This window comes from Schistocerca serialis, chromosome 1, assembly GCF_023864345.2.
Source record: "Schistocerca serialis cubense isolate TAMUIC-IGC-003099 chromosome 1, iqSchSeri2.2, whole genome shotgun sequence".
In the NCBI taxonomy this organism is placed as follows: domain Eukaryota; kingdom Metazoa; phylum Arthropoda; class Insecta; order Orthoptera; family Acrididae; genus Schistocerca; species Schistocerca serialis.
In genome coordinates this window covers 241,297,979-241,312,876 of record NC_064638.1, presented here as the reverse complement: position 1 = coordinate 241,312,876, position 14,898 = coordinate 241,297,979, and the positions used below count along the sequence as shown (strand labels likewise).

Here is a 14,898-nt window from a genome sequence, read left to right as displayed (position 1 = left end):
GACCCAGATCTCAAGATTTGTTGCATTCCCACGTCTTGCCCTCATTCAGTGAACAGTATCCAGAACTCAGCTGTGCGCCGATATTTTGCACGTCGACATAACCTTTTAGTTCAACCGGGTGTTATTCTAGTTCAAAATGACATTGGACAATCAAGTGTGATAACTCCCAAAGTGTTGCAAAGGAATGTGTCGCGTTGCTCCACCAAGGACATTGGGGATTTGTTCGTACTAAACAGTTAGCGCGTCAGCACTGTACTTGACAGGGCATGAACGCCCATATTGAATAGATGACATCACATTGTCGCGCATGCGCGGCAAACCAATCCGCTTCGCCACAGACATTCTCAGCTTGGCCCAAGACTCAATCCCCATGGCAAAAAGTGCGCACTGACTTCGCAGGACCATTTTGGAATACTCGGTGGCTCATAGTGACAGTCTCTTTTAGCAAGTTCCCATCTGCGGTGCCTATGAATTCTACCATGTCACGTAGCACTATTTAAGTGTTGTCCTCAATATTTCGTATAGAAGGTTTGACAGAAGTACTTGTGTCTGACAACAGACCACAGTTCACTTCACGTAATTTAGAACAGTTTTGTAAACGAAATGACATTCGTCATCTATTAAATGCTCCAATTCACCCTCAGTTCAATGTAGAAGCAGAACGCTTCATACGCACTTTTACACAACAGATGGCCAAGCTTCATACCACTCACTCACGGGAACAGGTGTTGCAACTGTTTCTCGTCTCTTATCCCTCCCACCCACGAGACGGACCATCACCGGCGGAACATCTGCATGGCCGCCGCCATCGGACGCTGCTACATTTGCTACACCCACTGCAGCATCCGGCGCCGTCAATGTCCGCAAGTATCACTTTGCCAGGCGCGATCTTTTTCTTTTCAGGGTTTATGGCAACCTTGGACACTGGAAAAGATGTGTAATCCAGGAACGCATTGGTTCTTCTACATCTGCATCTATAGTCCGCTAGCCAGAAGGCGGTGTATGGCGGAGGGCACAATTCGCGCCAAAGCCATATTCCCCCCCCCCCTACCCCCCGGCCATCTGTTCCACTCGCGGATCGCGCGAGGGAAAAACGACTGTCTGAACGCCTCAGTACGAGCTCTTATTTCCCTTATCTTTGAATGGTGATCATTGCGCGATTTGAAAGGTGGTGGTAACAATGTATGTTCTACATCCTCGGTGAAGATCGGATTTCGGAAATTAATGAGCAGTCCCTTTCGTTTAGGGCTCCGTCTATCTGAAAGTGTGTCCCACTTCAAACTTTCTGTGAGATATGTAACGCTCTCGCGATGGCTCTCTTCTTTGGACCTTCTCAATCTCTTGAATCAAACCCAACTGGTAAGGGTCCCATACAAACGAACAATACTCTAAGACTGGACTAATTAACGTATTGTAAGCTATGTACTCGATTGCAGGTCCCGATGGCTTGCAGCGCCGCCACCGGAACCAAATTCGTGCGTGTCATTTGCCCTGTCATTCAGCTGCTTTTCTTCTACCAGATTCAAGGCTTCACGGCACCACGCGGCCTTCGCAAACGCCCGCCGGAGGAAGATCGGATGGACGATGCGCCCTCGCTTCCGCCGTTCCCGCTCGCCGACCGAATGGTCGTGACCCGTCGTCGCCGTCGCCATCATCGCCCCAGAACACGCCCTCGGGGCCTGGGAGTGTGGCCAGACAGCAGTTTTCTGAAGGATGTTCCTGTTGCCTCGCAAGCCAGATGGCGGGGTGTGGTCAGGAGTTTGCTGTCCTCCAGTCACGTCTCCCAGCTCATTTCTATGTCCAGTGTCCTGCCTCCCCCCGTTGTCGTTTGCATCCTCCCTACACGACTAGGGTATGGCATTTCGTGGCGGAGAAATGAGCTGGCATAAGATGTCACCAACACACCAGGTTGATAAAGATGAAACGTGAAGAATAGTTAGTAGGTGTTTTATCAACCGCACCTATAATGAGAGAGGCCAGAGACACATTCACAAGCAACACTCCGCCAACGCAATCTCAACAGCATGTATTTAAGTTACCGTCGCTGACTGGTTCAAATGGCTCTGAGCACTATGGGACTTAACATCTGAGGTCATCAGTTCCCTAGAACTTAGAACTACTTAAACCCAACCAACCTAAGGACATCACACACATCCATGCCCGAGGCAGGATTCAAACCTGCGACCGTAGCGTTCACGCGGTTCCATATTGAAGCGCCTAGAACCGCTCGGCCACAGCGGCCGGCCGCCGCTGACTGGAGTGTCTCATTCAATCATCCAGTTTGGCGTCTGGCAGACTGCTTGCAGAGCGGGTTTAGGTCGTTAGTACATAGCGACCAGATTAGTGACTATTGTGGGACTAGTTTACCTCAATAAGAATTGTACTTTACATCAGCCTGCAAGAGGACTATTACTGATGAGCTTTCACCACAACACATGGACTCTATTCAAGTTAAGTACATGTTTTTCCACTTTATGTAAATAAAGAACCGTATTAATCCACGTGGGCATTTGTCTTCTAGAAAGAGGACACCGGCCACCATTTCCCTTGCTTCCTTGCTGTACAAGACTAATTACCTAAATCAGTGACAGTCTTTGGCTATTTACAAACCGAGGAAGCCTTAGTTTGCAACTACTGTTGGCGGATTAATGTTTATTGTCAACGTGTAATGATAAGTTTAGTTACATCTAACACGTTAGTTGTGATATTAGGTTAAGTTGCTTACATTAAATACTTGAACCGCTATGTTTTCCTGCCGTTAAATATTCAGTTCGGAATCAGTCTCTTCCTTTGTATTTCAACACACTGTCTTTGGAATGACGTTCATCAGTCAAATCAAGTTCTGTGATCTGCTGTGCTGCAGCAGGAATCGAGCTGTTCGAACAATTGACGTCACAGATCGCGGAATTTCGGGCTCTTCTCGAACTTCGGATCGCTGCACGATCTAGCGACTTCTCTTGGTACTATTTTCATGACAGGTCATAGTTATTAATATATTGTGAAAGTTATTAATACATCGTGAAAAGTTATCACAAAAATAACCTTGAAACACGTACTGCAGTACGTTACATAGAGTGTAAGTTATATGTAAACACAGCCTTTAACAAATAAACAAAGGTTCACAATCGCGATTCAGTCTAATTCTCCAGCTTTAGCTTGTTCTGCAATCTAGTCGCTTCTGTTGGTAGTACCTCCACAAAGGGTCTTGCCACGTATTTATTCTCGCGATCACAGTAACGGTCAATTTAATGTAATTTATTATGGAACTTCTTGGCATATTAAAACTGTGTGCCGAAACGAGACTCGAACTCCGGACCTTTGCTAGTTCTGCAAGTTTCGCAGGAGAGCTTCTGTAAAGTTTGGAAGGTAGGAGACGAGGTACTGGCAGAAGTAAAGCTGTGAGGACGGGGTGTGAGTCGTGCTTGGGTATCTCAGTTGCCGGCACGGTAGCTCAGGGTGTTCGGCCAGAAAGCCGGTTGGCCTCTGTAATAAAAAACTGAGTGGAAGGATCAACCAGCGAACTTGAACTGGATGTCTTGCGCTGTCCGCAGCGACCGAACACAACGATCAACAATGAACAAAAATGCAAAAAAAAAAAGTCGGTAGAGCATTAGGCTTAAAAAAAAAAAAGTTGGTAGAGCACTTGACCGCCAAAGGCAAAGGTCCCGAGTTCGAGTCTCGGTCCGGCACACAGTTTTAATCTGCCAAGAAGTTTCATATCAGCGCACACTCAGCTGCAGAGTGAAAATCTCATTCTGGTAATTTATTATGTTTACTGGGTATCCAGTTCCAAATTAATTTCCTCCCTTGTTTCACATGAATGTTACCATTGTGTTCTAAATGTGGTTAACAACCAGTAACATTTTTACACATTAAGTGAATAGGGATCAAATTACTCATTTGCAACTCAATTGGTAAATTATTGTGGTCTCTAATAACACTGTATTGGGCTCATATCAAGTAATATTTTGGAACGACATAACTTTCGCAGTTGACTGTTAACTTTACATAAAAACTCACCATAAATATTTATATTCAGCGCTCTTAATTACTATATGGGAACTCCCATTATAAATTTATTAAAATACAACAGGAATTTATACGAAGGTAGGATTTCTTTCCACTTCGATCTGTCTTTCACGAAACTGTCAGATACCAAGCATATTTATAGCTTGTCCTTGGGGCAATCTTTCAGCTTCTCACAATCGCCTGCTCTTGAGCCGCGTGAGTCAAATGTCACGCGATTGTTCGAGTGAGAAGATTTCTTTTGAGCAGTTTTAACAGCCATTTTAAACTAGAGATGAAAAAAGAAAACGGTATAACCGAAAATCCGTTGTGTCAACGATAACAGTCATTCTTGCCACGGCCTCGCATCAGGGGGTCTGTCAACATCGTGACGTGAGTGGAGTCAGATGTTTTAGAAGGTGACTGATTGAATTTGAGAGATATCACTTCCATGGATGGCAGTTTCGTGAGATATGCGCACACAGACCTTCATAATGATCTGAAAACGCGGTAAATGTTCTCCAGGTAGGTACCACGGATTCTGGTGGACGACTTCAATGCTACGCGCGAGGCAACTTGCCAGGGGAGGCTGACACTTGATGAAGACGAAAATGGGACTCTGTTTTCGACAACAATGGCAATGGATAAGATATGGATGCCGTTTTTAAATCCACAAACGAAGAGCCAGACAGCTCAGTGAAAACACAGAGGCTCGACACCACCAAACGTGCCTGTGATGAAAAAATGATGGTGGCCTAGTTGTGGGAGAGCACTGGCAACATCCGCATTTCAAAGAGCACTACGGTGACGGGTGCGAGCTAGCAAGACGTTTTGAAGAACAAGCCCTACAAGCACTGCGAGAAAAACATCTGGGAAAGGTTGCACGTGTGCTCTTTCATCACGAAAATTGACCAGAATATTGGACGAACGTGGTGAAGGAGTTCCTTCGCGAAAAGAACTTTGAAATTGTTTCTAATTCTCCTTACTTAGATGACCTGGATCCCAGCGACCTTACGGCGTATTGCAACTATGAAAGGGAGAGTATGTGCTCGCACATTCTCCAGTCATATTGCTATTGCAGTAGCTTTCTTCCAGGAATCAAAACAGGCTCCTCGCGAAGTATTCGCAGCGGCCTTGAAATCTTGAAATCATGTCGTTGACGTTTTGGAAAGTTTGAAGGGAGGTTATTTTGAGAAATAATATTTATTAATTTTCTTCGTGACTACTTTGTGAAAAAGAATGTGGATGCCTTGGAACTTGAACATACTTGCTGTGGGTTCTCACGGACCTAACGCAGCAGGGATTCGATTTGCCATTTCGTACCTCGGGTTCTAGCCAGTTCGATGTGAAGCATGACACTTTTTCATGCTTGATATCAATTAATTGTATTATATTATATATTAAATTTCATATATTGTAGCCTATATTGTTATATATTTTATATTGTGTTATATTATTATATTTAGATCTCAAATTTATCCATAAATTACTGGCTTAACCTACCAAAGTCAGAACGGTTACTGTCATTAGCATTCGGCTGAAAACTTGAGAATATCATAAACACCAAGTGCTTTAAACTCATGTTGCACTACTCCCATTATTGAACTTCTAAGAGACAATACGAGCAGAGCCGGTTTAAGTAAGTAGCAAGTGGTACACGTGCTAAGGGCTCCTAGCTGTCATGGGACCGGTACCTCATAACCCAGTTTTGTGGGAAATATTAACCGTTAACGATTTTGAATGTAGAATAATAACACTCTCATTTTACCCATATTATGCAGTGTGAAGGCGAATGTATTCAGTACGCAGGAGTCTGAATAATAACGGCTTCAGTCATAGTTTTTTTTCTTGTTTATTGAAATACATAATGCATTCCGGACCCTGTTGGTCAACCGTCAGGTACAAATCGTCTTTATTGATTATTTAATTCTGATTCAGGTGCTGTTTGTCCCTGTCACGAGAAGGTTAGATGTTAGAATTCGTATTTCGCCAATCAAATGACGGAAAATATGATGAGAAACCGCGAAAAACTTACGGAAAAACGAAGGAGGTCCATTTTTAGCATTCTGATGCAAGCAGACGCTAGTTTATCCTTCCTGTGATCATACATGACGTCACTCAAGACGCACACCTATTTATACATTTCAAGACAATTCATAGTTGTAGTTTAACATGAAATGACGGAAGCTGAAGTTTACCAAGTAGTGTCAGAGCTCGGAGAGCTAAATAAATTGACATATGCGAGGAAATAGATTTAAAATAAGTTTTTAAATTATTAAAATTGCTATGGTTAGCAAAACCTGCCTGTTCATTAAACGTGTATTAATTGTATGAAAGAATTTTTCCAATTGTTTTAACAGATTTAGGGTCTTACCATTGGTTCCATTGTGTAGTACTACCAAATTGTTTTCTACCCTGTCGATAATGTGTTTGGTTTCCGACATATGCTCTGCAAAGTCTGGTTTTTCAAAGGGTTTGAGTCCTAAAGCCTTGATGTGTTTGAGAAAATACATGATTAACCATAAACTGTTTATTACAGACCTATATGTCTACCTGTTTCGGTCATAGACCACAATCACAGAACGTAAGAAAATAACAAATCAGGTTAGAGCATAGTATAATATTCCTTACGGGCTCGTGTAACATCGAAGTCACAATTGAGAAAATTCGTTATGAACCACCAGGAAAAATTGAGGATTTTCACTATGATAAATCTGATGTTATACAAGCCCATAAGGAAATGAAATATTCTTTCAACTGATCCGTTTCAACCTTACCTCCTCTAATGATGGGCTATGACGGAGGCTTGTGGTTCATAACGAATTTTCTCAAGTACTTAACGGCTGTTGACTGTCACTTGACGAAAAACTTAAACATTCATGTGTTCTTGGAAACGGGTTTTGAAATTCCTGTCTGTATTCCCTAGGTAACAGGCAGAACAAGTGGGGCATGACAGTTCATATACTCACAGTTGTTGAATATTTGGGTACTTGTTTCAAGTTATTGACTAATAAGAGTCATAATTGTGAACTAGTAAGTTTCCTACTAGTGGAGAATGCATTTTTTTAAAAATAGTTTAGCAATAGTTTAGGTTTGATATGCTGGCAATTATTTTCTCTTCTTTCTTTGTGTGGCATTTGATTGTATTATTTCTCTGTATTTGTGTGCCTAAATTGTCAGTTTTTTCACTATGTAGCTATTGTTTGTGGAAACATTTTTTAACTTTAAATGCAAACATTTTAGGTTAGGCTTTACCGTGTCTGTTATTGACATTGTCTCCTGTGTTGTTTCTCCACTAGACAGTGCCACAAGGTCCTCCAAAAAATCGTAACACGCACACAAATGTCATACTAACCAATGTAAATCCACCTGATGATGGAGATTTAAAACTTTGAAACGCATCCTGCAGATAAATAAAACGGTGACTGGTAACAGTAGAAATACTTTTTAGCTTGTAAAATTTTTTCTGAAGGTTGTTTTTTCTAACTTAACCGAATGTATTCTATGTAGTATAGTCCTAAAATATGCATGTTTATGAATAGTGGGATGGCTAGGTGAGTTCTCTATTGTTATGTTTGCGTACGTGTGTTTTTTATGTATGTTGGGTGTATGTTGTTGTTGGATGTTCGTCATTTTAAGATTCAGGGAATTTATTCTTTCGTTGTCCTCAAGCTGTATTGTGTACTTTACGTTTTTATGGAAAGAACGATGTAAGTAGTCCTTCAGTTTTACCTTTTGTGCCATCACATAGCAGCAAAGTGTCGTGAACATACTCCAGTAATAGATTATGTAACTTTTGCTCCTATTGTTTTCTTTAAGAAAAGTGTGCATCTTGAGTGATGTGATGTGCGATTAGAGACAGGACAAATCATCTGCTGGCTATAAAACGTTAAAAATTTTCTTCCTTGGCTTTCGCTGTTTCTAACAGTATTATTCAACTCTTGGTTCACTGGTTGAAGCATATGGCTGACATACAGTGGAGAGCCAAAGAAAGTGGTACATCTGCGTTGATATCGTATAGGTCCCCCGCGAGCACGCAGAAGTGCCACAGCATGACGTGGCATGGACTCGACTAATGTCTGAAGTAGTGCTGCAGGGAACAGACAACATCAATCCTGCAGGGCTGTCCATAAATCCGTAAGATTACGAGGGGGTGGAGATCTCTTCTGAACAACACGTTGCAAGGCATCCCAGATACGCTCAATAATGTTCATGTCTGTGGAGTTTGATGGCCAGCAGAAGTGTTTAAACTCAGAAGAGTGTTCCTGGAGCCACTCCAGGTGATCAGACATGATGCTTACGTACTTGTCATCTATCGTAGTCGCATCTGGACGTAAGAGGGGTCCTATAAAACTCCAACTGCACAATCCCCACACCATTACAAAGCCTCTACCAATTTGCACAGTCCCCTGCTGACATGCAGGGTCCATGGATTCCTGATGTTGTCTCCATAATCGTACACGTCCATCCGCTCGATACAATTGGAAACTAGACTCGTGCGACCAGGAAATAAACAGTCCAATGTGTGTGTTGACGGATCCAGGCGAGGTGTAAAGCTTTGTGTCGTGCAGCCAGCAAAGGTACACGAGTCGATGATGTATCGTTGAATGGTTCGCACGCTGACACTTGTTAATTGCCCAGCATTGAAATCTGTAGCAATTTGCGGAAGGTTTACACTTCTGTCACGTTGAACGATTCCCTTCAGTCGTCTTTGGTCTCGTTCTAGCAGGATCTTTTTTCCGGCCGAAGCGATTTCGCACACTTTATGTTGTACCGGATTTCTGATATTCACGGTACACTCGTGGAATGGTCGTATTGGAAAATCTCTACTTCATCGCTACCTCGGAGATGCTGTGTCCCATCGCTCGTACGCCGACTACAGCGTCATGTTGAAACTCACTTAAATCCTGATAACCTGCCATTGTAGCAGCAGTAACCGATCTAACAACTGTGCCAAAGACTTGTTGTCTTATATAAGCGCTGCCGACCGCAGTACCGTATTCTGCCTGTTTACATGTCTTTCTACAGTAAGGGCTGAGACACACGCGGTGTTTTCTACTACAGCATCAACCAAACGCATGCACTCAGAATTGTTCATAACTGCAACCCCCACTGTGTGGGCTCAGAGGCTGCTTCTAAAAAGATCAGTCTAAAGGACGATCAGACATATCAGGAATACTGCAAAGTGACTTCGAGTCTTACGCGTCGGAAACTGCTGAGAGGAGTTTCAGCTAGCATGTTTTTTGCCAATAGGGCTTCCAAGAAAACAGAGGGTTTAGCCCAGAGATACCCATTTCGTTGCCTTCACGTACGAAGCTGAGTGGCAGTCACTGTTAAAAAATTTCTCTCTTACTTGTGGGGCAGGTTCGGCGACATTATGACACCACTCCAAGCGGACCGCAAATTTCTCTCTGTCACAGTGCAGGCAGACAGTTCACTGGTTAATTTAAAAATTATTAGCTACATAGGAATGTCATGTGAGGGAAGGGAATTAATTGGGCAACTATAAAGATATCTGCTAGGTGAGCTGTTGGCGTGCAGTTTAATTTTATTGGTTAATCATTGACTCAGCCATTGTCGATGGGGGAAGTTCAATTTCGCAAATTTTGTGCTTAGGAAAGAGGAAGTGTAGTATTTTGGGGTCTGGAGACGTATACAGAAGAAAACACTCTGGCCTTAGGCACGGAGATTCGGGGTAGAGATGAGAAGATGGTGGAATAGTCTGGGAGTTGCGGCGTAAGCCACAGCTTGCTATCTTGAGAATCTGCTTATCAGGCAATCATTAAAGAGTTGCTGCCACCAGCGAGTTGCAGCAGATGTCTTGTCTCCGTGAGTCGTTCATTCTGGCGAGAGTAGCTTGCATTGTTGGTTATCATGGAAGAATCATGATAAAGTGCTTTCGATTCGCTTTGCAGAAAACATGGTTAGGCAGCGTGGTCAATGCAGCCTCATAGTTGAGGGCACACCCATGACCGAGCGGATCTAGGCACCTGTATATGGAATCTACAGCTTGTTTCCTGTGTCTATCAGGGCAATCACTGCGAGCCCATCTGTTTTTATGATTGCTAGAGAACGACCTGTTGGGACGACTGGTCACTTGAATCACACCTCTCTCTTATTGCCCATACCATGCCGATCTAAAATTGCGTTAAATCGTGCCTGTGCACGATATTTCTTATTATTTCTGTTTGTTTTGTATTCTTGCTATTCTCATTGATGTGGAGTCTTTCCATTTTGCATGTGTGTGCTGGTGAAGAGCGAATAAAATTGATGATATTTTGGACCACGACTAGTAATTCAGCACATGTGTGACCTTCTCCAATCAATAATCGTTAATGATTTTGTAAGAATCGACACCCACGACTCATGGCCCAAATCTTTCTCATTATCCAGTCTGTTGGGCAACAGATCCAAGTGTAAGTTGATGGGGAACACACTTTCTCTCAGTCTGTCCAGCCGGGAGAGATTATTAAATCGTCTAATAGATTATAGTTGGCGTCTTGCAAAGATGTTACTTTATGTACATGTGTGTTCCCAATATAGTCTGCTCCGAATTTCTACGAATTTAGTCTGACATCTGATTGTCTGAATGAAGGTCGATGCCAATCTTTCTCACTTCCAATTACTGTCCTGGCACACCTACGTTAGTTTCATTAATTTTTGAGTTCAAGCAAGCTTTGTCTTTGTAATGTATTATTGTGAAATTCAATATGTTATATCAACTTCAACATAGTATGCACATGTCAGCATCTGCAGCAGCAGTCATTTCTCAGTCTCTTTGGCGATAATTCTGCAGACGGTACAAATCTGTAACAGTGCATATCTTATTCTTGCATGGAATGAAAACACGAATAAGAGCAAACTAGTCAGTAGATAAATTTTCGATGTACTTGTGACCAACGTAACTAATGGACTAAAAATTTTCTGTTTGGCGAAGCAGAAATTTATATTTACAAAGCTAATAATAGTCAACTGTGGTGTTCAGTTTTAGTGACTTGAGAAATTTTGATTATAATGCTGAATTGATAGTTTCATAAAACAAGGTACACAGCATGTTAGTGGACGAATCAGCGAAATAAAATTTCCTGACCTGTCATTTCAGATATTATATGAAAGTGAAATTAGACGTCTATAAAAATGCTGATTAGAGATCTCGCAATTGATCAGAGCAGAGGAATCACCCACCTCCCCCCCCGGTCCTGAAGACAACTGAAGACAACAGGTATGTAAAGGCTGTCTCACCTGTCCTCCACGACGCACAGGTAACCGCTGAGGAAGACGTCCAGCCTCTCCTTGAACTCGGGGAGAATACAGGCGGCCAGGTGTCGGCAAACGCCAGATCCGCCGGGCGGCGTGGTGCAGTTCTGGAAGCTGCCCTCCGTCTGGAACACACAGCATAGGCTGCAGTCAGCTGCCACATCTCGGACTTTCTAGTATTGTAAAGGTACACAAAACGGCCCAAAAACATGTACACTCTTTGATAATCAATGTTAATGGAACAAAATGTCATACCGTTACAATTCTTGAACAGGGGACAGGTTCTTTATGTTATAGGTCTTATAATTAAAGTTTTCCGTGAGACATTTAAGTCTCGTCTTTATCTGCAATAAAGTAAGAACTTAAAATTTACGCCACTGCCAGGACTCCAACCCGGGTCTTCTTGTTTGCTAGGCATAAATGTTAACCATTACACCACCGCAGCTATATTGCAAATATTGCTACACGAACTGCCCAAGTCGAGTGTCCTCCCCAACAAAAAATTCAATTCATATCTTCAACTTCTTTTCCCTGGACATTTTCGCTATTGTCGGGGCTCTCCGGAATTGGAATAGCACCCCTAGTAAGCAAAAAGACGTAGGTTCGAGTCCCGGCCTTGGCATAAATTTTAATTTCTTTCTTCTAAAACTAAACTCCTACCGCACAGACCATGAATGCCCAAAGGTACCGACTGGCCGCCCCGTCATCATAAGCCAACAGACGTCACTGGATGCGGATATGGAGGGGCATGTGGTCAGCACACCGCTCTCCCGTCTGTATGTCAGTTACCGAGACCGGAGCCGCTACTTCTCAATCAAGTAGCTCCTCAGTTTGCCTGACAAGGGCTGAGTGCACCCCGCTTGGCAACAGCGCTCGGCAGATAGGATGGTCACCCATCCATGTGCTAGCCCAGCCCCACAGCGCTTAACTTCTGTCATATGACGGGGAACCGGTGGTACCACTGCGGCAAGGCCGTTGGCCAATTTCTTTCTTCTACTTCCATCATTATTGCAGATAAAGACGAGACTTGAATCTCTCAGGAAAAACTATAAGATCTATTACATCATCCATAGTACATGACTTTCCCATTACGTCCAACACTGGGGTGTTATTCCAATGCCGGAGAGCTCTGACAATAGTGACAAAGTAGTGGAAAATCAAACTGAAGATATGAATTGAAGTTTGTATTGGGGAGGGGCGGTGGTGTAATGGTTTGCTATTTTGCCTCGTAAGCAAGAAGACTGGGGTGCAAGTGCCAGCTGTGGCACAAATTTCAATTTCTTTCTTCTGCTTCCTTTCCTATCGCAGCTGTTTGTTCAAAGTGACCCCCATTAGCAGCCAAAAAACATTGGTGCCGCTGTATTGTTGACGGAACTACGGTTGTCAGTGTTGTCAGTATGACAGCCTGTAGCATTGCTCTTTGGGGACGAAAATAAAAAGAATTGTTACTTTTCTTTTAATGTCGAAAAAGTGAATATTTTGGTGGGCCACTTGGCAACAGAATCAGGGATTTATTACGCTATTATAGTAACATATGTTGACCATTAAATACCTGAATAAGAGCAGCATATTGATGTATATATATTTGAGATCACTCGGAAGAAACATTATCATTTCAGTGTATTTTTTTATAGTCGCGATGTAGTCATACCCGGATCAACACTAAGGGACCAGAAGATTTATAGACTTTAAAAGAAATGCAACACTACACAAAAAAAATTGGTTCAGAAATAATAGGAAAACGATAATGTTCCTTCTGCCTCATGCTGCGTTCGGCCCATCAGCGTGATCGTAATTTCTGATGATGAAGTAACACAAAATAATTATAATTCAAGTAAATAAGGAGATGGAATCATGAAGGTTAATTTACTAAAATAAGCACACTTATCTTTAACACACGTTTTTTTTAATGCTACGTACCTTTTCATATTACATTACAATAGATGACCATAGTGGTTAAATACTTTATACATAACAGTCAAAATGTCCTCTTGATGCTGTCTGTTCGTAATCTGTTACCAGAAACTACATGCTTTCTGATTGAAAAAAAATAACATTTAGCATTTTCACTCAATATTTTCACATAGAGTATAAAATACAGTTGCGGAACGCAGCAAGTCCGCGTCCGTCTCTCATGGAATACAAACAGTAAAAGGTGAGGCGCCAAAAGCCTCATTTGCCTTAAAACAACAGAATTCTTTTCTATACCATTAATCGATAAATGTACATAGAGATTTTCTGGCACCGCGCAAGAATGGCAAGGATAAAGAATAATAGATTCTGTCGCTGCTATGCGATGGTTCATTTCTTTTACTTTACAATTGTTCGATAACTTTAGGCCATCAGGCGTTTACTATTGAGCGTATATTAATGTTTGCGAGGCGAAAATTACTAATATTACAAGCCACACAGGACGCCTCAACGTTTACCCGCAGCTCTTTCAGTGTAGCTGGCTTCTGTGGATAAACTTTATTTTTCAAGGTCCACCATAGGTAGAAGTCAAGAGGTGTAAGGCCTGGAGACCGTGGTCGGGTACTCAACAGCTGCCATTCGCCTATCCATCGTGCAGGTAGATTTTCGTCCAAGTAGGCTCTGAAGTCTCTAAGGTCGTGAGGAGGAGCGCCTTCTTGTTGTAGGTAAACTGTTTCATTTCCAAACACCTCTCGGTTAGCAGGTGAAATCGATGTTTGCAGCATATGAAGGTTCACCTCACCAGGTACGCTACCTTCAAAGAAGAATGGACCAATCAAACCGCGTGATGGCAGACCACACCACACAGTAACACCCTGCAAATTAACATGTTTGTCCATGTGAACATGAGGATTTTTAGGAGCCCAGTACGCGCAGTTCTGACGGTTTACAGTAGAATTCAGTTTGAATTGCACCTCTTCAGACCAGATTCTCATCCCTGCAAACCGTTTATCCTCGCGAAGCACGCATTCAAACCACTCGCAGTACTCCATCCTTCGATTTGGGCTGACCTCGTTCTTAGCGTGCGGCGATCTTGGAATGTACACTATCCACTTTGCGGCCTTCATAAATCGTCGTACTCTTGATCGGCTTACCCCGCCCACACGTCCAACCTGCTACACAGATTTTTCAGGTTACCTACCAAAATGTTGCAACACAACAGTGCTGGAAGCTAGACTTGTTAATGATTTTGGTCACCCAGATCTTTCCTTAGGCACATACTGAACAGTGCTGTCGCCTTCAAATTTATCCCGAATACGATACATTGTTGTACGCGTTGGTGACTGACTTCCGTTGTACCTACGGCATGTTCTATTGCACCGTGATGGTAAAATCTTTTACACCTAGCAGAAAGTATTTGTTGCCCGCAGATCCCTTGCTACCACTTTTTTGATACTTCAAGATTATTTCCACGATCAGTTCTGTTTGAGTCTCTAATGGAAAAGCTTTCTCGGCAGTGCTGAGACGGTTTTTCTATTGTTCTTAATTTCCTCCACTGTTGATAGCAGTTTACATCGCAGTCTTCGTTTGTGCTTGCTCCTGTTGTGGAAGTATTGATTAAAACTCTCATTTAAGCTTTGCACTAAGTTACCATATTTTGCCTTCTTTTCCCTCGAAAACACTTTGTCGGGCTGTAAAGCACGCAGATGCCGACAGCTTCCTCTC

At 42.7% G+C, this 14,898-nt stretch overlaps 1 protein-coding gene across 7 annotated transcripts in view; it reads right to left on the bottom strand.

The window, feature by feature from the left end:
* LOC126466754 (inter-alpha-trypsin inhibitor heavy chain H4-like) overlaps positions 1 to 14,898 on the bottom strand; it is a 207,579-nt gene that overhangs the window by 7,121 nt on the left and 185,560 nt on the right. For all 7 annotated transcript variants that reach the window (XM_050096405.1, XM_050096410.1, XM_050096408.1 and 4 more), the window contains one exon: positions 11,248 to 11,387. In XM_050096405.1, coding sequence (XP_049952362.1) covers positions 11,248 to 11,387 — 140 coding nt within the window. The remainder of the gene's footprint in view (positions 1 to 11,247; positions 11,388 to 14,898) is intronic.